Source organism: Cetorhinus maximus, chromosome 19 (assembly GCF_964194155.1).
Source record: "Cetorhinus maximus chromosome 19, sCetMax3.hap1.1, whole genome shotgun sequence".
NCBI lineage: Eukaryota > Metazoa > Chordata > Chondrichthyes > Lamniformes > Cetorhinidae > Cetorhinus > Cetorhinus maximus.
This window is the reverse complement of record NC_135897.1, coordinates 7,299,268-7,326,046: the sequence shown is the minus strand read 5'-3', so window position 1 is coordinate 7,326,046 and position 26,779 is coordinate 7,299,268. Positions and strand designations below refer to the sequence as shown.

Genomic DNA, 26,779 nt, shown 5'->3' with positions numbered 1-26,779 from the left:
AGTAGTCACATGGTGCTGGTATGTAATGGTAGGGAAACAGCAGAGCAGCCCAGTGACAACCCATTGGTTAATGGTGAAGTGCAGGTACTACAAGTGATGCCGAGAGGAGGCTGACCCTCTTGCCACAGGTCAGCATTGCAGCATACATGTGAAAGGCTGGCTGTTTTGGGGTGGATTTTCAGTATGATAAGATTCTGTTCACATTGGTGAGACTGCAGTGGGACTATACACAACAAGATTACATCCAGTGGAATTGCATGCAAGATTGGTGAGACTTGACAATTATTTTGAGGGATTGACTAGGAAGGCATTAGGGAGGCACCACATGATTAAAAACAGGCCAGCACGGTAGGCATATTTAAATAAGGGTGGTAAAGAAGAACACTTGCAAGCAAAAACCCACTCAGTTTATTTAAATTCTGTTTAAAATAATAAAATTGAGGGTAGACATACTTCCAAAAGACATCGGGCCGTGGATAGTTCAGGTCAAGCTGGGTAGGGTGGGGTCAAGGGTCACTTGGAGCGCAGGATTGAGTGGCACACTAAGCTGTTACCTTGTCTGGAGCCAATGCAGCACCTAGCCAGATTGTACAGGTAAGTTTTTTTTTAAATTTCACTCAATTAAAATTGATGCATGGAACATTATAAAAGTGTCCGGTTTTTGGACAAGTCCAGTTTTTGGACAGCTGGATTTAAGACACTGTACTTGTATTTGGCACAGAGATGAGTTTTCAAATACATATCCAGGCCATCACTAAGACCGCCTACTTTCATTCTGTAACATTGCCCAACTCTACCCGGCCTTGGCACAACTGTTGCTGAAATTTTCATCCATGCCTTGTTACTTCTAGTCTTGACTATTCCAATGTTCTCCTGGCTGGCCTTCAACCGTAAACTTGAGATCGTCCCAAACTCTGCTGCCCATGTCATAACTTGTATCAAATCCCGTTGCCCATCACCCATGCGCTCACTGATCTACATTGGTTCCAAGCAAGGTTTTGATTTTAAAATTCTCATCCTTGTTTTCAAATCCCTCTGTGACCTCGCCCCTCCCTAACAGTGTAGTCTCCTCCAGTCCTACAACCCTCCGAGCCATGCCCATGAGCAGCCGCAATAACAGCAACAACATGGGTGGAGGTTTCAGCAGCAGACGCGAAGGCGTGGAGTTGGGCAATGTTACAGAAGTGGATGTTTGCAGTTTTGGTAATGGAGCAAATATGGTGTCGAAAGCACAGCTCAACGTCAAGTAGGACGCCAAGTTTTTGAGCAGTCTGGTTCAGCCTCAGTTTGTTGTCAAGGAGAGGGATAGAATTGGTGGCTAGGGAGCAGAGTTTGTAGCAGAGACTGAAGCCGATGACTTCAGTCCAGAAGCACCATCTCAGATATTTGGCAGAATGTTTGTTGTGTTTGCCAGCCAGTGTTCTACAATATAATGCTTTAATTTCTCACAATAATAAATGATCTTGTTCACATTCAACGTGGGAAATAAATGATTTCCTTTCATTACAAAACACTCTGATCTAAAATTTGGCAGTCCAACAAAATATTTATGGATTTCCTGAGTACACTTGTTTGCGTTTTGTTCCTTTTAAACCTATTTTAATATTAGAAAGAGCTTACATTCCTGTATCACCTTTCATGACCTCGGGATGTCTCAAAGCGCTTCACAGCTAATGAAGTACCTTTGAAGTGTAATCACTGGGAAAATTCCACAGCTGGTCATACACAGCTGGGGAGAGCTGTGTGTTGCCAGTGTACATGTGAAACTTGAAGCTGTGTTTTCAGATGATGTTGCTGAGGGGCAGCAAGATGAGAAATGGTGTGGTTGAGGATGGGTGGGGAGCAAGGGCAGATTGCTCAGATACTACAGAGGATACAGTGCGGGAATGGGACGAGCGGCCATGCAGGTGATTCTCTGGCTATGACTGGATGGGACCAGGTGAGTGCAGGCCCACTTTGCTGCACATTGGAGGAAAGGCATTGGAGGAGGAGGCGGGGACTGTGGTCAAGTCCATCAAAGGCTTCAGATGAGGAAGATGAGAAGATATAGTTTACCATGGTCGCAGTCATAGGATGTCGCTGACTTTGAAAAGATCCGTTAATATGGCAAGGATAGAGAGGGATGATAACAGCAGATTTGAAGGAGAGGGGAACAATACCTGTGGAGTGAGAGCCATTATCAATAACAGCTAACATGGGGGCTCCGCTAGCTAATATTCTTTACAGTAAACAGAACTCATGACTGAAACTGCAGCAACATGCCCTGTTAAAAGCATGGTGATTTCTCCAGCAAAATACAATGAGTGGAGGCTGGATACCCCAATACAAATTCTGTATGTATAATGAATCCTAGTCACTTACAGCAGTGCAGCCTCCGAATGTGTTTGATGGGGAAATTACTCAATCATCTCTACTCTGGCTTGAAATAGTGGCAGCATTGTACACAGCCAACAATGTATATGTATATGTTGCGTGTATGGACCAAGTCTGCATGCGTGTTATGAACATGTGTTTGCATGTATACAGGAGTAAGTCTTAACTGCAACTTTGGACTGGGGTTTGCATGTGGAATTGGAGGAAAAGAATGTGTTTTAATATCGAACGCTACAGTGACACACTCTTGCCTGACCTGTCAAGCTAGTTTGCTGAGGAGCTCTGAAAGAGAACAATAGAAACATCTGCCCCCTTGCTTTCTGCTCATTCACACCCTCTTCATGCGTCAAGGCATTTAGACAAGGCCATTTTCTATAGCGTATGTGCATTAGGCCTAATACGTGAGCATTTTCAAAGCTCCTTACAGAGCACCAGGCAGTCAAGTCTTATCAAAAGTAGAGGCCCCAAAAATGGCCCCTGTGCTGGGCTGCTGCTGGCTCATTGTTCTGTGTCAGTGTGAGTCCTAGTTTTGTGTCAGACACAAGAAGGCATGTGAGTGACAATTGTAATGAAAATTTATCAAATTAATAAATGGATCACAATGCACGCTTGGCATTGAGTAACTAGCTCGTGTAGACAACTCTCCAGGATTATTCCTGAATCTTCAGGAATTACAGTTTAATCTCCTGCTGGAGGAAAGTAGCAGGAATCATTTAAAAAATGGTACATTTTTCTCCATTTTAGTTTATTGTTATAAAATATTGGCGATTGGGGAATAAGTGGATTTTGGACATGTAGGATAGTTGGAGATGTTAGATCATGTGGCAGTACCTCCATGAATACGCCCAATCAGAGTAGGCAGCCCTTGGTGGCATGACAGGCTGCTGCTAAAGCTGAGAACAGCAAACTCAGCACAGCTCAGAGACTGACCCATGACCTTCTGGGTTGCAAGGTTCAGCCATACGCCGTATGGTGCATTTTCACCACTGGGGGTGCTCTCTGCTGATTTCCCTTACACCAATTCTAAGGATGGAATAAGATCATAACAAATAGAAGCAAAGGTAGTCCATTTGGCCTCTCGAGCCTGCTCTGCCAATCAGTAAGATCATGGCTGATCTGATTGTGGCCTGCTTTCCTACCTGTCGTCCTTGTAGATCAAAAATCTGTCTAACTCAGCCTTGAATATATTCAATGACCCAACCTCTACCGCTCTCTGTGGAAGAGAATTCTAAAGACTAACAATCCTCTGAGTGAACAATTCTCTCCTCATCTCAGTATTAGATGTGTCCCTGGTTTTAGATTGCCCCATGAGGGGAAACATCCTCTCAGCATCTACCCTGTCAAGCCTCCTCAGAATCTTATATTTTTCAGTAAGATCACCTCTCATTCTTCTAAATTCCAATAAGTATAGGCCCAAACTGCTCAACCTTCCGACGTAAGACAACCCCTTCATTCTGGGAATAAAGCTAGTGCCATTGTGGAAATAAGGCAGTTCTGTTGTCATGGCTGCATGAACAATCCCAGAAGGAAAAACCCTGTAAATTCAAAATAAAGACAGTAAATGTTGGAAATACACAGGTAAGTCAGAGGGACAAAGAAAACAAAGTTAATGCTCAGGCTATGAGCCCTACATTAGAGCAATTTAGATTAAAAAAGGAACTTACATTCATCTAGCACCTTTCATGGCCTCAGGATGGTCCAAAGGGCTTCGCTGTCAATGAAGCGCTTTTGAAATGTAGTCATTATTGTACTGCAGAGAAACACAGCAGTCGATATGTGCACAGCAAGCTCCCACAAGCAGAAAAGTGCTAATAATCAGATCAGTGAAGTTGATACTTGAAGGATTAAGATTGGCCAGGACACAGAAGATATCTCCCCTGCTTTTCTTTGAAATGTGCCATGGAATCATTACATCCACCCAGAGGGCAGAAGGGTGTAATGTCTTAACCAAAAGCCACACCTCCAACAGTGCAGCACTCATTCAGTACTATCACTCTAGAATCTGTGCTTAAAATTCTGGAGTAAGACTTGAACCCCCACCCTACTGCTTCAGAGGGAAGATGGCTGCCTCTGAGTCACAATTGCACATTACTAGTCCACAGCTAAACTATTTACCTGTCCTTTTCCTGTTTTTGTTGTAAGTTTGTTCAAGGTATATTTGTTTCTTGGTTCAGCAAAGTTAATACAACTGGGAATCTTTCTAGGCTGCACATCTCCTTGTCACAACACGTTGTTCTTATTACTATATAATACTTCCATTTATCTAACATATCATTCAAGGTTGAGCCAGACTGATCAGAACCTTTGAGATGCTTTTTGATCCCATATTCTCTTTGCCCCTGCTTCAGCCCATCTGCTGCTGAAGCCCTCACCTATGTGTTTGTCACCACTGGACTCAGCAGTTCCAATACTCTATTGGTGGACATCCATCATCTACCATAAACTTCAGCTCAATCAAAACCCTGCTGCTCGTATCCTTTGCTGCACTAAGCCCTGATCATTGCTGATATACATTTGGTTCCCGTTCCCTAAAACCTCAAATTTAAACTTCTTGACTTGTGTTTAATGGCCTATCTCTCTAGTCTAATATTTTACAGCCCTACAGCATCCCCTCAGGACTCTCAGGTCCTGTAATTCTGGCTTCTTGTGCATTCCCCCCTTCCCTTTGCCCCACTATTGGTGGCCATTCTTTAATCTGCTAAAGCCCCTCCTTCTGAAACTTCTTCCCTAAACACCTTCATTCTTCCTCCCACCTCTCACTGTCTAACAGTCCATTTAAAACCCACATCTTTGACCAATCTTCAGTCATCCCTCCATCTTTGCCGCATCATACCTGGACTGGCACTTTGAAAGAGCTATCCAATTAGTCCAACTCTCTTGCTTTTTCCAATAGATGTGGACTATTTTCTTTTTTCAAGTATATATCCCCCCTTTTAAGTTAAAATTGAATCTACTCCAGTCACCCTTTCTGACAGCATATTCCAGATCACAATAACTCACTAGGTAAAAATAATTCTCCTCATCAACCCCCTGCATCTTTTGAGGATTAACTTTATCTGAGACCTTGGGTTACGGAACCTCCTGGCAGTGGAAACAGCATCCCCGTCATAATTTTGGACCCCTCTGTAAATTTCCTGTCAATTTTCTCTGTTCCAAGGACAGCAATCTCAACCTCCTTAATGTTGTTATTGAAGCATCGACAGTATTTAAAGACTGTGGTACAATTAAGTGTGGTGGCCATTATTCCTGCAGCAACGCCTCCACATCCAGCCGCAAGAGGAATGATTAATTAGATTTTGTTTTTTATTAGTGATATTAGTTGATGGAGTGACGTTGACCAAGAGAACACCTTGCTGTTCTGTGAATAGCATCATGGGATCTTCGATCCCCATATGAACCACTGGAAAAAGGGCAACTGGGGTCTCAGTTCAATCTCATTGAAGGACAGCACCCCTAACAGTGTGGAACTCCCCCAGTACTGTACCAGAACACCAGATTACAAGCTCCAATCATAATATAACATGCAAACTCACAACCCTTTGAGCCAGCAGTGCGAGTACTACCAACTGAATTAGGCTCACACACAATTTGACACATTTATGGAGACTGAGCATGTTTGGGCGGTGATTAGCCTGTTATTAGCCCTGGCTCAGATATTAGCACTCTTAGCTCTAAGTCAGAAGGCTGTGAGTGCTAATCCTGCTTCAGATATACTGACCCTCCTATTTAAGAAAATAAGAAATAGGAGCAGGAATAGACCACACAGCCCATCGAACCTGCTGTGCCATCCAATACAATCATGGCTGATCTTGGGCTTCAACTTCATTTTCCTGCCTGGTCCTCATCTCCCTTAATTCCCTAAGAGACCAAAATCTGTCTATCCCAGCCTTATTTAAATGTATCCAATGATGGAGCATTCATAACCCTTTGGAGTAGAGAATGTCAAAGATTCACAAAGCTGATTTACAAGGCTGTATGTTCAGAACAGGGGCATTTGGAGTTATGCACAGGAAACCATGATGAACGGGTTTCCGGAACGTTCATTGTTTTTAACTGCAGGAGGTGTTTTAAACTTTTTTTGACAGTTTTATTGTTTGACAGCCCCCTGACTGCAGGCTGCCTATGTGGGCAGGAAAGCTTGTGGCACAAGGCTGCATTTAAGCAGGCAGCAGTAGGAAGGCAGAGAGTGAGTGGTCAGAGTTTGAGGGGTTTAGTGGTGGCTGAGAGGTTTTGTGGTCACTGGACAGGGAGAGATCCAGGCTGGGGGAAGGGGGGCGGTGGGCAGATGGGGGTGCACACCAGTGCTGCATAATTGGGAGGGACAAAATGGTATTCAGGGGAGTGAGATGATGGTCAGGTTGGGGTGAGGGGCAAGGCAACAATCACAGGGAATGAAGCAGGTAAACTTACTGTTCCTGGAGAAAACACACCTGCTGCTCCAAGCTCGCAGGCAATTCTGTAAAGACAGTTACCTTCTGAAACCGACCCTCTTGCCTCCTTTTACCTGTCGGGTTTCCCGATGCCTGGGATTACATCTATGATTACACTTTCAAACTTCATTGGCTATGAAGCACTCTGGGATATTCTAAGGTTATACAAGGTGCTAGATAAATGAAAGTTCTTTCTTATTCTAATAAGCAGCACCAAAAGGCAGTTACCGGTGTCAAATTAATTTTTCGGAGAGTCAGGTGATGCTACTGTTTTTTTTTGCTGAGATAAACATCTTTCCCCCAAAGGTGCTTGCACAACATCGTACGAGTTGAAAAAATGTTTTTCGCAATCAAAACCGCCTGCACTTAGCAGGAGAATGTGAATGACAGGACAAGGCTTGACTGGGGAAGTCAAAGAGCCTGGGAGAACTGGAATATTATCACCAACACCAGGTTTTCAAAGAGAGGCGAAAGAAACGAGAGAGAGAGAGAAAGACCAGGAAGAAAATGTATGGCAAAAGGGAAGAAGAACGCAATTCAGAATGGTTTTAAGACAATTTCTGAACGCAATGGGACATGTCATGTTCACATCGGTCTTTCTGGTTTCAACATCAGGGACAGGTAGGTGTGTGTGTGCTGGCTGAGGGATTGAATGACCATCTGGGCACAGATAGACAGCGCTGGAGGTCACTGCACTTCCAGGGCGCTCAGAGCTACCTAGAATTTTAGTTCAGAGAATTGTAAACACATGAGAGGTTTTTGTTTCTTCCCTCATGTGAAACACGTAAATCAAGGAGAAGGACACAACCCTGCTCTCCTCAAACTGGAAACAATTTTCAAACTATCGTTTCAAAGTATCCCTTCTCAAGATACTTTTTTCTCTTGAGTTTCATAAAATTCCTCTCTACCATATGTGCGCAGCCTGAGGTTAAACCCAATAGTAATATTTTTGAATCAGAGGGCGTAAACTAACCGTCTTGTGTTGATAGTTTCCTTCCTCTGTAAAGTGAGACAGGTGTTTTTGCATTCGATGACATTCTGTGGCGAATCTGTGGGTTAACGTTGGGGATTTAACCCCGTGGGGCACACCAGCCTTTTACATATCGCCAGCATGGATCCACTGTCTGCCTCACCGTGCTCACCAGTGAAAGGCAGTACACTTTTACAATTTGTGCTTCCCTCTGCGATCAGTGGGTCTAAAATGAAAAAAAAAAGTGCCTTGTATTCATATAATATCATATTTCATGGCCTTAAGACGTCCCAAACCACTTTAAAGCCAATGAAGCTTTGTTTTTATGGAAGTGTAGGCACTGTTGTAATGTAGGAAGCACTGCAGGCAGTTAGTGCACAGCAAGCTCCCACAAATAGCAAGGTGCTAATGACCAGATGATGACTGAGGGATCAATATTGGCCTAGACACCAGGGGAAAGTAGCCCTGATCTTCCTCAAATTAATGCCATGGGATTCTGTACATCCACCCGGGAGGCCAGGCAGGCCCTCGGTTTAACATTTCAGCTGGAGGATGGCAGCTCTTGTGCATCCTTGATTATAATTGCTCGTGCCTCTGACTGCCTAGGCACTAAGCTCTGGAATTTCCTTCCTAAACCTGTTTGTCCTTCCCCCCTCCCCCCCCCCCCCCCGCCCCTTGCCGACTCTTTATCTTTAAAATGTCACTTAAACCCTACCTCTTTGACAAGGCTTTCCGTTATCTATTCTAAAGACTCCTTTCATCAGTGTCAACTTTATTTGATCAATGTCCTGTGACTCAGTTTGGGATGTTTTACTATGTTAAGTGCTATAGGAATGCAAGTTACTGTTGCTGTTGTTAATGCTTGGTTTTACAATCTGGGCCTCGAGCTCTGATGCAAGGGGAATGCTGTAACAATGCTCTGTGTGGTGGTCTTTAGCTGGCTTTGGTGGTCATGCACTGGTGCAAAGGTGTAGGTATGGATTTCTTTACAGGTGACCCCAAACTGTGCAGACAGCTTGCTCTACATTTGAAAGTAGACCCTGTGAGTCCAGAATCCTTGGCCTTAGCAACTGAAGGCATGTTTGTGGTGACCATCTGGCCTGCAGGCCAAATGTTCATTTGGTCTTGCTCCTTTTCACTTGGGTTCTCTTTGGAAACTGAGTAAATAACTGTTTACACCCAACCCTCACCACCCCCCTCCACTCACCCCACCACCTCCAAGGGGTCATGTCTATGTTGCCCTTTCCACAATAGGCGTTGGTTAGGCAGCTTTGGGTATTCAGTTGGGAAGTGGCACCGCCTCCCCCTGGAGAGCAATAGAAATATTATAATGGGACAAATGCAAGAATGCCAAATTTCAAACAGTCACAACCATTTATACTACAGGAGAAAATGGTGCTGATTGGTTGGCAAGTTGACTCTGATTGGCTGAGGCGTTGCCATGTAGAAAGCAGCAGGGAGTTATAGACTCCCAGCTCTACACGGTAAAACATGTGTGAGACAGTGGAGAAGTGAGTGAACAAAGAGATAAGAAACGAAGAGGAAAAATTGATTAGATTGAGCTTAGGAAAATTCTGACCTCAATCTTTCCTCAATCCCTGTATGCCTAGAATCTTGGTAGCTCTCTTGACACAAGGGGGTGAATTTTATGCCTCTCCCACCAGCTTATTTGAAGGCGGGGAGGGGGGTGGTGGGGGAGCATGTAAATTAAAGTGGGTGGCCAGCCCGCCACCTTCCCACCCAGTCCCAACCTGTCCCCCATACTAAGGTGGGAGGGTAAGGCGTCAGGCAGCCTGTCCAATCTTAGGCCTACTGAGGCCCTTAAGTGGACAATTAACTGCCTCTTAGGGGCCTCATTCAACCTCAGCCGCGATGTTTCGTTCTGCGGAGACACAGCAAACAACGCAGAAGCTCTGTCTGCACGAATTGCTGGCAGGCAGGTGGGGGATAGCTCCTTTGAGGGGATGGGGGGTTCACCTGTGCCAACTCCCCCCACCTCCCACTCCCACTCCCCCCCCCCCGCCAAGAGCTGCTTGGACTACAGAGCTGCCACCCAATCAGATTGGCCGACCGCTGTCTAGGGCAAGACTTCTAGTCCCTGAGGGACAGATGTCCCACTCAGATCTGCTTAAGGCCACCCCTGAGATATTATCACTGTGGGACAGCCAGATTTCACATTGGCGAAATGCTAACTGACTTTTAGGTTCAGGGGGTGGGTAATCTGCTCCCCCCCCCAACCCTGCAAAATCCACCTCAAGGTGTCAAGGGCCATAGCTCAGGTAGTCTGCGCATGCTGCTTCTAGTTATGTACAGCCTTTTTGTACAGCGAGATGTAAAAGGAAAGAGGAATATGAGACAATTGCTGAAAAAAGAGCCATGTGTCGAAGCTTTTCATCTTGCACTCATCAGGACAGAAGCACAAGAATACCAATTCTAAAGGAAACAACAATTTATACTGCATGAGAAGAGAGTGCTGATTGGTTGCTGAGTTTTTTCAGCAAAGCTGTACCACCAAGCAACAATAGGAGAAAAGGTCTGTGTTCTGGCAGTCTGCCAGCTCATGTGAGTGCGCAGCATTCCAATACTGTGAACTGGTGGCACTGTGTGTACTTAATTGTTGCTTGCAATATTTTGTGGGCCACAAGGTAAACATACTAATAGAAGAACAATATGCAAGTACCTGTGTATTTAGAATTCAAGTTATCAGTTGGCAAAGTGCAGTGAATTATCCATCTGCGGTTGTAACCAAATGAACAGTGAAGTATCCAGAAGAAGTATTGTGAGTCAACACTGCAAAATGATGTCACGTGTCAGCATGTTGGCAATAATACCACCAACATCAACAACTTTAATGTAAAGAGTGTTCTGAGGCATCTCACAGATAGATGTTAATAAACATGAGCGCTGAGCCAGGAAGAGAGATATATGGGACGATGATCAAGAGCCTGGTTAAACAAAATGGATTTTGAAAAGTATTTTAAGCAGTTTCAGAAATTAAAGTTGTTTACAAAAGGAAGAGCTGGCATTCATATAGCACCTTTCACAACTTTAGGCTCTCCTGAAGCACTTTATGACTAATTTAAGTATGTTTGAAATGTTCTCACTGTTGTACTCTAGGAAATGCAGCAATCAATTTGTGTACAGTGAGATCTCATAAACAGCAGTGAGCAGATAACCTGTTTCAGTGAAGCTGGTTGATGTTTAGCAAGGAAATTGTAGAGGACAGGGTCAGGGGGCTGAATGGTGTAGCAAAGAGATGATGGGTTGCAAAAAAGCCCAAGGTCTGCGAAGTGTTCGGTGGGGGTGGGGGGTTAAGGTTGAAGTAGCTGGCACATTTAGGGTAGGATTGATGCTATGAAGTAAATTAAAGCCAAGGGCAAGGGTATTAATACAAAAGCAAAATACTGCAGATACTGGAAACCTGAAAGAAGAATAGAAAATGCTGAAAATATTCAGCAGGTCAGACAGCATCTGTGGAGAGAAACAGAGTTAATGGCTGGAATCTTCCATTCTGGAGTCTAAGTCAGGTGGTGGGCTTGGAAACCGGAGTGATTTCCGTTGGAGGGATGGGACAGCTGACCATGCGCGATCTTGCTCATTAAATATGCACCAGTGAGGAGCTCGCTGATTCTTGCAATGGGGGCAGGCAGGAAGCCACCGTCCTGTCATTACCTCATGGGGTCTAAGGTCCAGTCACCATATTTAAAGGGAACCTGGAAAGCTTGCATTTTCCCTGCCACCTCGCCTGGCCACTGTTTCACCCTTCCCTGCTAACCTTTCCTCCCTTCCTTGGTTATCCACCACGCAACTTGCACTGCCACCCCTTGGTCTGAAGCATAGGCTGGCATTTACAGATAGTCCTCAAAGTAGGCAATGCACTGGCAACTCAGCATTAGTCATAGAGGAAGTCTACCTTACCAGGTGCACACCACTTATGTGCAGTCGGAAAAGTGAACGTTCTAATTTCCCTCTGACAGGGAACTTAATTAGGATGGGGGAACTTAATTGGGAGGGGGAGCTTAAGTTTGGCAAGTTGGCCTTTTAATCAACATGCATGACATGCAGAAGGGCTTCCTGACATTGTTCATCAGGAAGCTTGATCCGCCTTTAACCACCTTCAAAGTCCCAAGAACTTAATTGTAAAGTTCATCCTACTATCAGGAAACTGAGTTTTGGCCTCACGTCAAATTAAGTTCCCCCGCTCGCCAACCTTCCCACTGCCGGCTGGAGCTGAAGATTCTGCCCAATTTTCCAGGTCGATGAACTCATCATCAGAACTGGATGACAGAAAGGTCATCACCTTGAAACATTAACTCTGTTCCTCTCTCCACAGGTGTTGCCTGACCTGCTGAGTATATCTAGCATTTATTTCTCTGTTTTTATTTCAGATCTCCAGCATCTGCAGTGTTTCACTTTTGTATTGAATTTAATCTGTTGGTGGACAGGAAGCCAATGTCAGCCTGGGGCGTTGGGCGACTGACTGGGACATAGGACAGGATTTGAATGTCTCCCTGCCTAGTGGAAACCTTGTCGGGATGGTGGGGACGGGGGGAATGCAAATGAGGCCACCTCTGATCCTGCTGGCATCTTGTGAGTGGGTGAGCAGGGCAGCTAGGGTACTTCAGTAAATATGACAACAACCACGCTATAATATTAATTGTTATGGTGTTATTGTTGGAGTTGGTAAGAAATCAATTGTTGCTGACTCTCAGAGAATGAAAATGTCATGGTGATGCAGGCCTTCAGTTTTAGGCTCGATCTGAGGAGCATCACAAGTCCAGCAGTAGCATTAAACCTTTGCAGCTTACTGTATGTCATTAGCACTGGCAGGAATTTGCAGGAACGCTGTTGCTCTCCCCAGCATTGATATGTCCTGACCTGATCAGCTCAAAAAATAAAGCATGAACGTATTCTGAAATAAAGGGAAACTCGTTTGAGGAACTATTTGAAAAGCTTCCTTCCTTAGTGGTTATGCAAAGCAACTACATTGTGTGGGAAGATGGGAAGTGTGAAATGAAGCTGGTCAGTTTTGTTTATTCAAGCTTGCTTCCTGTCTTTTATTCTATTCTTTCTTTCTGTCCCTACCTCTCACCCTCTCTAACATCCAACTCTGATACGTGAATGAAAAACAACTAGAGCCTCAACAAAGGTTGTATTGACAATGGTACCTTGCATAGAAGGAACTATTTAAAGATGGGGAATACCTGTTTTCTATTTTAAGACAGGGAACGCTCTTGTGCGTTCTGTTGCCAGCCATGTGGATAGTAGTCTTGCCTCTGCATCAGAAGGTTGTGGGTTTCAATCCAACTCCAGAGGCTTGAACACAAAACCTAGGCTGGCATTGCAGTGCTGCACTGTCAGAGGTGCTGTCTTTTGGATGAGAAGTTAGAATGAGAGCCCGTCTTCAGGTGAACTTAAATGATTCCATGGTACTATTTCAAAGAGGAGGAGGGAGTTCTCCCCAATATCCTGGTCAATATTTATCCTCCGCTGAAAATCCCCAGAATATCTGGCCATTATCACATTACGCTTGGTGGAATCTTTCTGTGTACAAATTGGCTGCTGTATTTCCAACAGTGACTATGCTTCAAAAGTACTTTATTGGCTATAAGGAACTTTGGGCATGCTAAGATGATTTTAAAAAATTCATTCATGGGATGTGGGCTTCGCTGGCTGGGCCAGCATTTATTACCCACCCCTAATTGCCCTTGAGAGTGTGGTGGTGAGCTGCCTTCTTGAACCGCTGCAGCCTATGTGGTGTAGGTACACCCACAGTGCTGTTAGGAATGGAGTTCCAGGATTTTGGCCCAGTGACAGTGAAGGAAGGCGATATATTTCCAAGTCAGGATAGTGAGTGGCTTGGAGGGCAACTTCCAGGTGGTGGGATTCCTATGTGTTTGCTGCCGTTGCCCTGCGCAATGGTAGTGGTTGTGGGTTTGGAAAATGCTGCTGAAGGAGCCTTGGTGAGTTCCTGCAGTGCATATTGTAGATGGTACACACTGCTGTCACTGTGTGTCAATGGTGGAGGGAGTGAATGTTTGTGGATGTGGTGCCAATCAAGCGGGCTGCTTTGTCCTGGTGTCAAGCTTCTTCAGTGCTGTGGGAGCTGCACTCATCCAGGCAAGTGGAGAGTATTCCATCACACTCCTGACTTGTACCTTGTAAATGGTGGAAAGGCTTTGGGGAGTCAGGAGATGAGTTATTCATCACATGATTCCTAGTCTCTGACCTGCTCTGGTAGCCGCAGTATTTATATGGCTGGTCCAGTTTAGTTTTTGGTCAATGGTAACCCCTAGGATGTTGATAGTGGGGGATTCAGCGATGGCAATGCCATTGAATGTTAAGGTTTTGATCCAACATTGGCAAAGGAAAGGAGATATATTTCCAAGTTTTGGATGGTGTGTGAATTGGAGGGGAACTTGGTGGCGATGGTGTTCCCATGTGCCTGTTGTCCTTGTACTTCTAGGTAACAGAGCTTGCAGACTTAGGGGGGGCTGTCGAGGTACTGATGAGGATGGCCATTGGCCTACTTTAGCTCATCTATCCAGAAAGATCCCAACATTCTCCCGTTATACCATACAAATATTGCTTAAGATTCCAGAGCTTTTGCCTCCGCTACTCTTCCTGGTATTCCAAATATTGATCAATTCCTTATGCATGCCCTCTGAACCGACTGTGATAATTGAACTAACCTCCTTATCTGTGTCTACTCTTTGAGCTGGATTTTCTGATCAGCATTATTTTAATACTGGTACAAATCCAACATGGGCCTTTGCATTCAAATTCAGGTGAAGGAAGCAGTTGTTGGTAAAGGGAATGATGCCAACAGAGGCAGTCCAGAACATATCATTTTTGGGACACCAGCTGAAGGCCCAACTATTAACTTCTTTCTAAATCTCCTCTACATTGGAGAGACCAAACGCAAACTGGGCGACCGCTTTGCAGAACACCTGCGGTCTGTCCGCAAGAAAGACCCAAACCTCCCTGTCGCTTGCCATTTTAACACGCCACCCTGCTCTCTTGCCCACATGTCTGTCCTTGGCTTGCTGCATTGTTCCAGTGAAGCCCAACGCAAACTGGAGGAACAGCACCTCATCTTCCGACTAGGCACTTTACAGCCTTCCGGGCTGAATATTGAATTCAACAACTTTAGATCTTAAACTCCCTCCCCCCATCCCCACCCCGTTTCCTCCCCCTCCTTTTTTTTTTGTTTTCAATAATTTATATAGATTTTTCTTTTCCCACCTATTTCCAGTATTTTTAAATCTACAACTAATACCTTGTCAATCTTTCCACCCCACCCCCACTAGAGCTGTACCTTGAGTGTCCTGCCATCCATTCTTAATTAGCACTTTTCTTAGATAATATCACCACCTTCAACACCTCTTTGATCCTTTTGTCTGTGACATCTTTTGATTATCTGCTCCTATCACTGCTTGCTTGTCCCTACAACCACCCCACCCTCAACTTCTCTCCCCCCGCCCCCCACCTTAAACCAGCTTATATTTCACCCCTCTCCTAACTATACTTCAGTTCTGTTGAAGGGTCATGTGGACCCGAAACGTCAACTCTTTTCTTCTCCACCGATGCTGCCAGACCTGCTGAATTTTTCCAGGTAATTCTGTTTTTGTTATTAACTTCTTTCTGCTGATTGCCACTTTTCCCATTTCTTTGACGACTGCACAGTAATATTTAATTACCTGTAAAGTGCTTTCGGATGTCCTGAAGTTGTGAAAGATGCTATATAAATACTATTTTTTCATTTCTTTCTTTCTTTGGCTGCTTTCATTTTCCTTCACTTACTCTCCGCTCTCCCCATTCTCCTTTGTTTCCTATCCATTCTTCCCACTCTCTTTCCATTACTGCCCATTCTCTCCATCAACCTTTGGTTAGTTCTCCACTGCCTGCTCTTTTGTTTGTTCTCCTCTCTCTCCTTTCTCCCCACCCCTCTTTATTCGCTCCCAACTCTGTCCCCATATGTGACCTAAACTGAACAGGCTCAAGTTTGGCTGGGATGCCTGGTATTTCACTTTACAATGCTCCTCTCACTCCTATGAAGCACCTTGGGAGATTTAATTATATTAAAGGCACTATATAAATCCAAGTTGTTGTGGCTGAATGATCAAAGAGGCCAAAAACACTCATTTCACAGGCTCAGATTACAAATTTGGATGAGGTATTTGGGAGCTGTGAGTACCAGTGGCATTAGTGCCCTCAGGAGAGGAGGGAAGAACAATGGTGGGGGTGGTAAGTGGGGAGGTGAAATTGGGACTTATTGGACAGTGCTCTTTGCAGAGACTTGAAAGGGAGAAACTAGTTGAGTCAATTATTAAAGTAGGAAGGAAAAATAAAGAAAATGTCTGTTTTAGGGAAGGTTGTCATTATTGGCAAGTGCACTATGAATGCTATGGAGAGTGTCAATAATTAAATGTATACAGTGAACTAACTTTATGAAAAAAATCAACCTTACTTGCACAGGGAAGTACATGTATGCAAGATCCTTGGCTTCAAGCTAGTTAACCAGCCACACCACTTATTGCCAAAGAGAAATTATGGCTCCATTATTGAGAAGCAGGAACATTCAGGAGCTGTAAACGATGAAAGAAAGACTTGCATTTATAAAGCACTTCAGGGCATCCCAAAGCACTTTAAAGCCAAAGAATGGAACTGTAGTGACTGTCATAATGTAGAAAATGCAGCAACCAATTCGTGCACAGCAAGCCCCCAACAATGAGATTAAAGACAAATGAATCTTATTTTGGTGCCATTGATTGAAGGATGAATGTTGGCCAGGGCACTGGGGAGAACTCCCCTGCTCTTCTGTGGATTGTGCCAGAGGATATTTGATACCCACCTGAGAGAGGACAGACTGGTTTTACATCTCATCCTAAAGAATGCACCTCTGACAGTGTAGCACTCCCTTAATACTGAAATGTTATCTTTGATTATGAGCCCAAGTGGCTTCAGTGGGACATGAAGCTTCCGACTCAAATTTTAAACACTTCTCCAGAGAATGCAGACAAACCATCCTGTGTTGTGCTGTGTGTCACATTGTAGCTGTTTATTGAATAGGAAGTAGATGTATGTGTAAAGGCTTTAAAAGAGTGGTTTAATCGAGATAACTATCCCTAAATCCATCGGGCTAAAACTGTGGTTCTCAAACTTTTTTGTTTGAAATCCTCCTTTTCAAATAAATCATTAATCACCGATCCTCTATTTAAATTATAATACTATATGTTACTCATAATAATAAAGTGTTGCATGTGAAGAGTGTTTTAATATTGGTTTGAAGGAACAGTGGGGTGAGTGTCAGTGGGATGGGTGTGCCTGCTTGTATTTTGGCACCCTTTGAGCTTAAGTGTGTAGTACTCAAATATTTTTGCCTCTCTAGAGCAAGCTGAGCTCACCTGGCACCCATCACCCGCCTTAGCAAATGCAGGTTTGACTGATGATCTTTGTGCCACTCTCAGTGCTCCTCCATGTACGCTCCCCTGTGTGGTGAGAAAGCCAGTCCGCTGTGTGCTGCACATGTGATGGCTGCACTCTGCTCCCACTCCCAGCTACTGGGTCTCACCAAGTCCACCTTCCAACTGCTGCTCAGTCGCCTGACCACAGCACCCTGGGCCCTTTCCCATTAGTTCATGGACCCCATGGAAAGTCCCTATGGACCCCCAAAAGTGCCATTCACAACCTTGAGATATCCCAAAGCATTTTTCTGCCAATTAAATACTTTTCAAGCGTAGTGACTGTTGTAATGCATATCTAGTTATATTCTATTTAACTATCAATTACCTATTTATCGAACTATCATCTATCTGTCTATCAACTGTCTATCAATCATTATTTTTATCTATCTATCATATACCTGTGGGATTACACAGGATATACCACACAGAAACAGGCCATTCGGCCAAATCAGTCCATGCTCGTGTTTATGCTTCACTTGCGCCTCTTCCCATCTTTCCTCATCTGAATCTACTATTGTAACCATCTATTCCCTTCTCCCTCATATTCTTGTTTAGCTTACCCTTAAATGCATCTAAACTATTTACCTCAACCACGCCCTGTGGTAGAGAGTTCCACATTCTCACCATTTTTGGGGTCAAGAACTTTCTTTTGAATTCCCTATTGGATTTCTTGCTGACTATCTTTATATTCACAGTCCCTGGTTATGCTCTTCTCCACAAGGGGAAACATTCTTTCTGTATCCATTCTATCAAAACCTTTCAGAATTTTTACATACATCTATTAAGTCACCCCCTCAGCTTTCCTTTTTCAAGAGAAAAGAGACCCAGCCTGTCAGTCCTTTCCTGAATGTATGCATTTTTATCATCTTTTAAAATCTTCTCTGCACCTTCTCTAGTGCCTCTACATCCTTTATATAATACAGCAACCAGAAGTGCACATAGTACTTGAAGTATGGCTTAACCAATGTTCGATACAGGTTTAACATAACTTTTCAATTCCAACTATCTAGAAATAAAGTCTCATGCTTGGTTTGTTTTTTTATGGCCTTGTTAAGCTGTGGCACAATTTTTAGTGATTGATGCATTTCTTCTCCAAGATGCCTTTGTTCCTCAACCCCACCAAGACTCGCACCTTCCAATTAATAAGTGACCACCTTGTTCTGTTTACCTACCGACCTACCAGCCTGACCGCCTGCCTGCCACCCGCCCGTCTGTCTGCCTGTCTGTCTGTCTGTCCGTAAGTCTGTCCTTTGGTCTCTCTATCTATCTCTTTATTTATTATTTATCTATCTATATGTATATTTCTAGCCTTCTTTCAAGCTCTATCCATTAACATGCATTAAGTGGGTTTCAAATCCACTTCTGCAAAGCTGTGGGCAAGATATTAGAAATAGAATGCACAATGTTCTCCAGAAATGGAACCAGTTGTTTTACATTCCTTAGAAATCAGATAGAGTTTAAGAAGAGTTTAAGAAGCTGCTGGGATGCATTCTTAAAATTGTCATGCAGTTTGTTTCATACTGAAGCACAATCCTAACTCCTCAACACTTTGAGAACTGATGGAGAAGCATATCCATTCCAAATAGAAAATCTTAACATGTCCAAACATGCAAAATAATGTTAAGCCAGGCATTGTGTTATGTATATTATTATTTCCAATACTAAAGGTGGAATTGTCCCAGATTTGCACTAAGTGTGGTACTGGGCGGGTAGAATGACATTTTTACCCGCCGGCCCAATGGTGGGTTTTCACGCTGTATCGTCCCAAACCCGCCACATTATTTATGCACTTCCGGGAAACACACCATTTTGATGGCAGGCAAGCTCTCATTCGTCCTCCGCCATCACCTTGCCGCTTCGTCACGCCGGGCGCCGTATTTAAAGTCCAGCCACATGCACACATCTCAGTGCTTCCAGGAAACGACTACTGCAGGGAAGATGTCCACGAAAGACTGCAGCATGTTTAGCGACGCATCACTGAAACGCCATTTGGATGCTGTGGAGGCCTGCCGCCATGTCCTCTACACCCACTCTGGCCACAGGATGGGCAGTGGCATTACCAAGCAGGCTTGGGAGGTGGTGGCAGCAGTGGTCAGCGCCAATGCCCTGCGAAAGAGGACATCCACCCAGTGCTGCAAGAGGATGAATGGTCTCATTTGTTCTGCCTGGGTAACTTACTCTTCTCATCACTCTCAACTCACACACTCTCAAACCCTTCACACATCAACAGGGATCTCACACTTCAACGGACAGCACCAGACCCAGACTGGAGGGTGGAATGGCCTGCATTAGACCCCTCACTCACTTTGAGGAGTGTGGCACCGTGCTGACTGGTGAGGATGTGGACCCTGCCTGCAGCGAAGGTGATGTCGGCAGTGAACATCCATCTGAGGATTCTGCACCACATCATCTCTCTCTCAACACAAGTGCTCTCTCTCTCCTGCTTTTGACTCTGCTGCCATGCATGACTTAACTCTACTTTGGTTCACAGGGAGCTCTGCCAAGGGACCAACCAGCCAGTCCCTCAGCTTCATCCATGTCCTCATCTGCAGTCAAGAGGACTCTTCCTCCAGTGAATAGGTGGAAATAAGCAGCCCCAAAGATCCATCACCATAGAGGGAGCAGCCGGCCCATGAGTGATTCTGGAGGGAAAAGTGTGTGTGTGGCAAGGCCTTTCGAAGCCTTGAGCCAGCACTCTCACACACACGTGGATCCTTCACGTCTCACACTCATCTCAATGAGCTGAGCATTTTGAATGTTGTCTGCTGGAAGTCGCTTTCAGTCGTCCATCTGAGCTGACCTGCATCTCCACCCACCCATTGATCATTGATCACATTCCCATGCAGCACATGACCTCCTACTACAACACTTGTTTCACTTTCGATTTGGACAGCATGGTGTTAATTCGGTTTTACTTTTGTTCCCCCATCCTTTACCCTCCCCAAGTCACCCATTTCCTTTCCCCCATCACCGTTGATTCCCCTGGCATCACATTTCACCTCTCCTCCGTGACCTATCAACCTCAACTCTTTTCCTTCGGGGATGTCCAGGTGAACGTGCACGTTCCCTTCCTTCCTGAAAAGCCCACCCCCATCCACATTCACCTCCCCAACCTCCTCCTTCCCACCCCAAGGATCTGCGTCTGCCTCTGAGTCTCCACCAACCACCCTCGCTGTCCCTTCTATCGCTACCTCCAAACCCTCACCCTCCCACCCTACCGCCTTACTCTGCCCTTGGTCATTCTCACCCTTCCTCCATGCCATTCCCACCCTCGGTTCGTTCCCCATCGTTTCCCAGTAGGAAGACATGGACCTATCTGACCTGTCCCATGCACGTTCACCTGCACATCCTCCTCCCCCGCACACCTTCTTTCCACCCCCCCCCCCCCCCCCCCCCCAAGAACTCCTGCACTCCTTCATCCCCTGGAACCCCTTTGCCCCTTTGGAACCCCTCCCCTGCCGGGACTCCTTCACCCTGTGGAACCCCTTCCCCTCCAGAACCCCTTTCCCCCAAGTCCTCCGAACCTCCTGGGCTCCCTCCCACCCCACTTAGTCCCTCCCCCTTTCTCCACTCATACCCCTTCCACCACCCTTAGTCCTTCGCTCTCCCAACTCCTTCCTTCAGCCTTACCTCTTCCTCCATCCTCACTTCTTGCTCCAGCATGACTCCTACCCCCTTTCGGACTCCTTCCTCCGCTCTTACTTCTTCCTCAACCCTTACTGCCTCCCCTCTCTGCACCTGTTCCTCCCTCCGGACACCCTCCTCTCTCTGCACCCCTTCCTCCCTCCGGACACCCTCCCCTCTCCGCACCCATTCCTCACCCTGGACATCCCTCTCCACACCCCTTCCTCCCCCTGGACATCCCTCTCCACACCCCTTCCTCCCCCTGGACACCCTCCCCTCTCCACTCCCCTTCCTCCCCCTGGACACCTTCCCCTCTCCACTCCCCTTCCCCTGGACACCCTCCCCTCTCTGCACTCTTTCCCTTGCGCCTTCTGCCCCCCTTACACCTACCTTCCCAGTTGCCGTCTTCTCCCCCGTTACCCCCTCCCAACCTCCCTCCCAACACCTTCATCCCTCCCCTCCCAACCTCACTCCATCCTGACACCTTAATTTTCCCCCCCTCCCTTCTTCCTCTCCCACCCCCTCAACCGTCATCCATTGTGAGCATCAACTGTGTCTTTCCAACTTCCATGAGCTGCTTCGCAGCAGAGCCATGTCCATGAGAATCCACCCAGCATGCCATGGACGTTCCTCCAGTGTGTCATTGGTGCTGGTCTCCAGCATCTTCTGCTCCTCGGATGTCCGCGAGGCGAGCAAAGCCCTGGCGGGTAAGACCCAACTTCCGCACGTCACACTTGTCAAGGCGTGTTCTACACTGGCATGTTTTCCCGCTGACGTGGGCGGACAATCCAGCGGGGGGGCGGACAATTCAGGTGGGCAGGCCTAACAATGATATGCTGCTGTATTACAACGAGGTTCCTGATGTTCGATGGCGGAGAATGCGGCCCGCCATTGACAGGCTGAGAGGATGATTGTGAACTGGTTTCATGCCGCCGTGCAACTGATCACGGCATATTGTCCGCTCATGCCACCGAACATGCCCGATGCTGGTGGGCATGGTAAATCCCAGCCCAAATCTTGGACTTCCTGCTGTTGTGTTTTGTGACAGTAAGCTTTCTTGAATTTTGGTGAGAAAGTCATAACTTTGTAGTCCCTATTCTCCAAGCTTCCTGTGTGCACTGGGAGTTGGGATGGGGGTGGGGGTGGGGGGAGGTGGTGGGGTTTGGAATCATACCCTTTTCTTCTGTTTGTCTGCCGTTCCTTTGTCTTCCTGGAAAAGCATTAGAAAAAGGAGGGGGAGGGTTCAATTATGCTCCAAGTCAGAACCAACGAGATAGGAAAGATTAGGGAAGAGAGCCTTCTAAGGGAATATCAGGAGTTAGGAGCTTAATTGAAAAACAGGACCTCATAGGTAGATTGGCATAGGACAAACAGATTAGGAAAGTTAGCATTTGGCTAAAGGACTGGTGTGGGAAGGATGGAAATGGTGGCATAGTGGTAATGTCACTGGGCTAGTAATCCAGAGGCTCAGGTTAGCATTGTGGGGACATGGGTTCAAATCTCATCATGGTAGCTTGTGAAATTTGAATTCAATTAATAAATCTGAATATAAAGCTCTCCATTAATAATAGTGACCATGAGGCTATCATTGGTTGTTGTTAAAAACCTGTCTGGTTCACTAATGCTATCCTTATCTGGCCTATATATGACTCCAGACTGACAGCAATGTGGTTGACCCTTTATTGGCCTAGCAGGTCAATTAGGGATGGGCAACAAATGTTGACCTTGTCAGTAACATAAGTAGAATATCAATGAAGGTAAGAGGTTGGAAAAGAAGAAATCTTGTGGCACTAGGAAAAAATTTTGTAAAACAAAGATTGGGCAAATCTTTAAACAATAGAGTTCAAGAGAACATATTCCACTAAAAGCCAGAAACAAGCATACAAATTATGTATTATCCTTGTGGATAAATGAAGAAATAAAGGGTATATTTCAGTTCCGTAGGCTGCCATTTGGTGTTTCTTCTCATCTTCCTATTTTTGTCCCAAATACTTGACAAGAGTTTTGAAACATTTCACATTTGTGTGCCTTCATCTGAAGTCTATGCTTTGGAGCATCTTTATAGCATGTCATCATGGGTCTCCCTGGTTGGAGCTGAAATAACTATGTCATCCATTTTCCTGGAATTTTCCAAAGGCTGATGAACCAAATTTTCCCAAAGAATCCTGGGAGTAGTGTGCTATTTGGATGACAGTTATTTCAGCTCCAACTATGGAGGCCCATGGTGACATTCTATAAAGATGCTCCAAAGCATGGACTTCAGACGAAGGCACACAAAAGTGAAATGTTTCAAAACTCTGCCGAGTATTTGGGACAAAGATGGGTTACATCCTACCAAGGGTAAGGCTCAAGCAATAAGAAATGCACCACGCCCTCTGAGTTTAAATTTTTATCGGGCTTAGTGAATTATTACCGTAAATTCATACCAACTTTGGCAACCTTATTGCACCCATTGAATGAATGTTTGAGGAAGGGTGTTCCATGGAATTGGACAAAGGAGTGTGATGAAGAATTCCAGTTGTGTAAAAGTAAATTAGCAGCTGGTATAATCTTTGTACATTATGATGTGTCCAAAAAGATTAGCTAGCATGTGATTCCGCTCCATGCGGAGTAGTTGCTGTGATCTCTCATGCATTGGGTAATGGTGAGGAGAGACTGACTGCATTTCTCTCAGGCACCCCCCGTGCCAGTGAGCAAGATTACGCTCAGATAGAATGTGAAGCATTGTGTCTGATTTTTTTGCGTAAGAAGATTTCATAAATACTTGTGTGGTCGTCATTTTACAATTGAAACTGATCATGAGCCACTAACGGCTATTTTAAATTCATCAAGGGATATGGGGATAGCCTGGGGAAAGTGATGGCTTGAACAGATGATCAGCCATGACCTAATTAAAATGTGGAACAGGCTCAACAGGCTGAATGGCCTACTCCATTCCTGTGTACCCACTTTAGCTGCAGCCCGAATGCAGAGATGGACTTTGATTTTTGTCTGCTGGTCATTGTGACATTGGCAATTGGAAGGTCATTGTAAACCCGGTGTGTTGTCTAGGTCACTATCCCCATCAGATTAGAGCCCAGCAGGGAAGATTTATTTTTCCTTTCTCACATAGATGAGTGGCCAGTCACACCTGATGACATTGGTAGAATAACTCGCAGGGGCCCTGGATTGGTAAAGGATATACAACTACATCACAAATGGGTGGCCAACACAGATACTGGATTTAGAAATCAGGCCATTTTTTATGCCAAAGAATGAGTTGGCTGTTGATTAAAGTTGTATTTTGTAGGGAGCCAGAGTTATAATTCCTGTAGGTAAAGATCAAAGTTGTTATGTGATCTTCATGATCAACACTTAGGGATGAGCTTGATGAAGAGTCAAACAAGGATCTATCTTTGGTGTCAGGATTAGATAAAGATGCAGAAGGCACAGTGTAGAGCATGTCAAGTTGGAGAAAAGAAGCCACCTTTGGTACCATTGGAACCATGGAAATGGCCAGCTAGAGTCTGGCAGAGACTGCACATAAATTTTGCAGAAGTTTAAGTGTGTTAAAGAGTTGATTTTCCAGGCAACTTTTCTTGGTGGACACATTTAACTTTATTTACAAGACAGCAGCAGCAGCTACACGTGTGCATCAAACTCTATAACTAAAGAAGGACTCTTTCCCCAAGGTTCCCCGCTCTGCAAACTCATTGGTTTACACAGATCATGTGATCTTACAGCACAGGATTATTCTTAATACCTATGTCCTACGTTTATCAGAACTATAATTACTACATTCCTCCCCCTTTAACTTTTCTATACGTCTTGTATTTACAAGGACATTTATTTCATGACATTACAATATTTACACAGGTTATGAAATTACAAGTTTAGTCTTTCAGGTGGTTTCCTGATCTGTGTGGAACGTCATAGCTCCATGACTGCCGATTCTTTAGCAGGAACTATTCTCTGGAACCACATTAACATCAGGTACCTCATTAGGCACATGCAGTTCAGTGTCTTCCACTGCGACAGAAACATTGGGCATGTCTATCCTTGGTTGAGCAACTTCAACAGGAACCACAGGTTCCGCAATGGTTACAGGTGGAACATCATTTTGTTGGGGTATCTCCCTTCTTCTTAAATGATCCACATGTTTATGGGTGATCCGACCCTCCACTTCCACGTGGTATGACAATGGTCCGGTCACAGAGCTTACTTTACCAGGTAACCACTTCGGTCCTCCACTGAAATTCTTTACATATGCAGTAAATTGTCACTCACGACTATGCAAATCATGAATCGCTTTTTCGTTCCCTTGACTTTTCTCCACCTTCCCCTCCAAATTGGGAAATATCAGGTTTAGTTTTGTTTGAAGATGGCATCTCATCAATAATTCTGCAGGTGTTGCTTCTGTCGTCGTGTTGGAGATTGTTCTGTAGTGAAATAGGAAACAAGCAAGTCTAGTTTCCAATGATTCATCTGTTAACTTTTTCATTCTCTCCTTAAAAGTTTGTACTGCTCTTTCCACCAGTCCGTTATATGAATGATGGCATGATGCAGTCTTCATATGGTTGATGCCATTGAGGCTGATAAATCATTGAAACTCAGCCCTCATAAACGCAGTACCATTAACTGAGATGATCACCTCTGGCAATCCATGGATAATGAAGCTTTGGACTTAGTTTTCCTATCATAGCGCCTGATGTTGGCGACTTTACCTCATAAACGTCTAACCACTTGGAATGAGCATTATAACGAGTAGAAACATGGTTCCAAGGAAAGGACCGACGTAATCTATGTGCAATTTCGTGCAGGATCTACCAGGCCACTCCCATGGGTGTAATGGGGCTGCCACCGGCAACTTTAGTAGCTGTTGACATTCCACACAGTGTTTTACCACCTTTTCAATATCGCAGTCCGTCCCTGGCCACCAACGATAACATCATGCTGTCGTCTTCATGCCTGAGATTCCTGGATGGGCACTGCGTAGCTTGACTAAGAGTAGCTCCCTTCCTTGTGAAAGAACTACTATTCGTGCACCCCATAATAATACCATCTTGACTGCTCATCTCGTGTCTTCAGTTGAAAAATTGCTTCAGTTCATCAGAGACTGGTTCCTGGGACCAACCATGTAACAATTGGTCTCACTCGAGACAGGACTGGATCACAATTTTCCCAGTTTCTTATCTGCCTGGCACAGGCTGGTGAGGAATACAGGAAATTCATCACTAATATGAATTATTTGGGGATTGGGACATAGTCATTGTTCTCTTGCAAAGGAAGGCAACTTAGGGCACTGGCATTTGCTATATGAATCCCTGGTCTATGTACAAAGGTGTATTCATGTGCCGCCAAAATTAGGGCCCATCTTTGTATTCATGCAGAAGCTATGGGAGGTATATCCTTTTCCTCGCTAAACAGATCCAAAAGTGGTTTGTGGTCTGAAATTGTCGTGAAATGTCGCCCATACATGTATTGGTGGATTTGTTTTGCATCAGAAATAATTGACAGACCTTCCTTTTCAATCTGAGAATATAATTTTTCAGCTGTGTTAAGTATCCTGGATACATAGCCTATCGACCTCTCTCTACTGTCGTCCATCCTGTGAGATAGTACCATTCCCACTCCATAGGGGGACGCATCGCAGGTTAACATCAATTCCTTTGTCGGGTCATAATGCACTAACAAATGTGAAGAGTGCAAGAGCTGTTTTACTTTCATGAAGACTTCTTCTTCGGATGACTCCCAAGCCCAATGCTGGTTTTTCTTTAGCAGTGAATGTAGAGGAGCTAGAACTGTTGATAAATTTGGTAGAGATTGGCCATAATAATTTACCATCCCTAAAAATGATTTAAGTTCAGAGATGTTCTTAGATGCAGGTGCCTCTCTGACTGCTTTAACCTTCTCTTCAACAGGGTGTAACCCTTGGG

At 44.9% G+C, this 26,779-nt stretch overlaps 1 protein-coding gene across 1 annotated transcript in view; it reads left to right on the top strand.

The window, feature by feature from the left end:
- Window positions 1-7,131: 7,131 nt before the first annotated feature.
- crfb16 (cytokine receptor family member B16) overlaps window positions 7,132-26,779 on the top strand; it is a 65,885-nt gene continuing 46,237 nt past the window's right edge. The window contains 1 exon segment of the mRNA XM_078564485.1: window positions 7,132-7,424. Within this exon segment, the coding sequence (XP_078420611.1) occupies window positions 7,187-7,424 (238 nt within the window). The 5' untranslated portion in view covers window positions 7,132-7,186.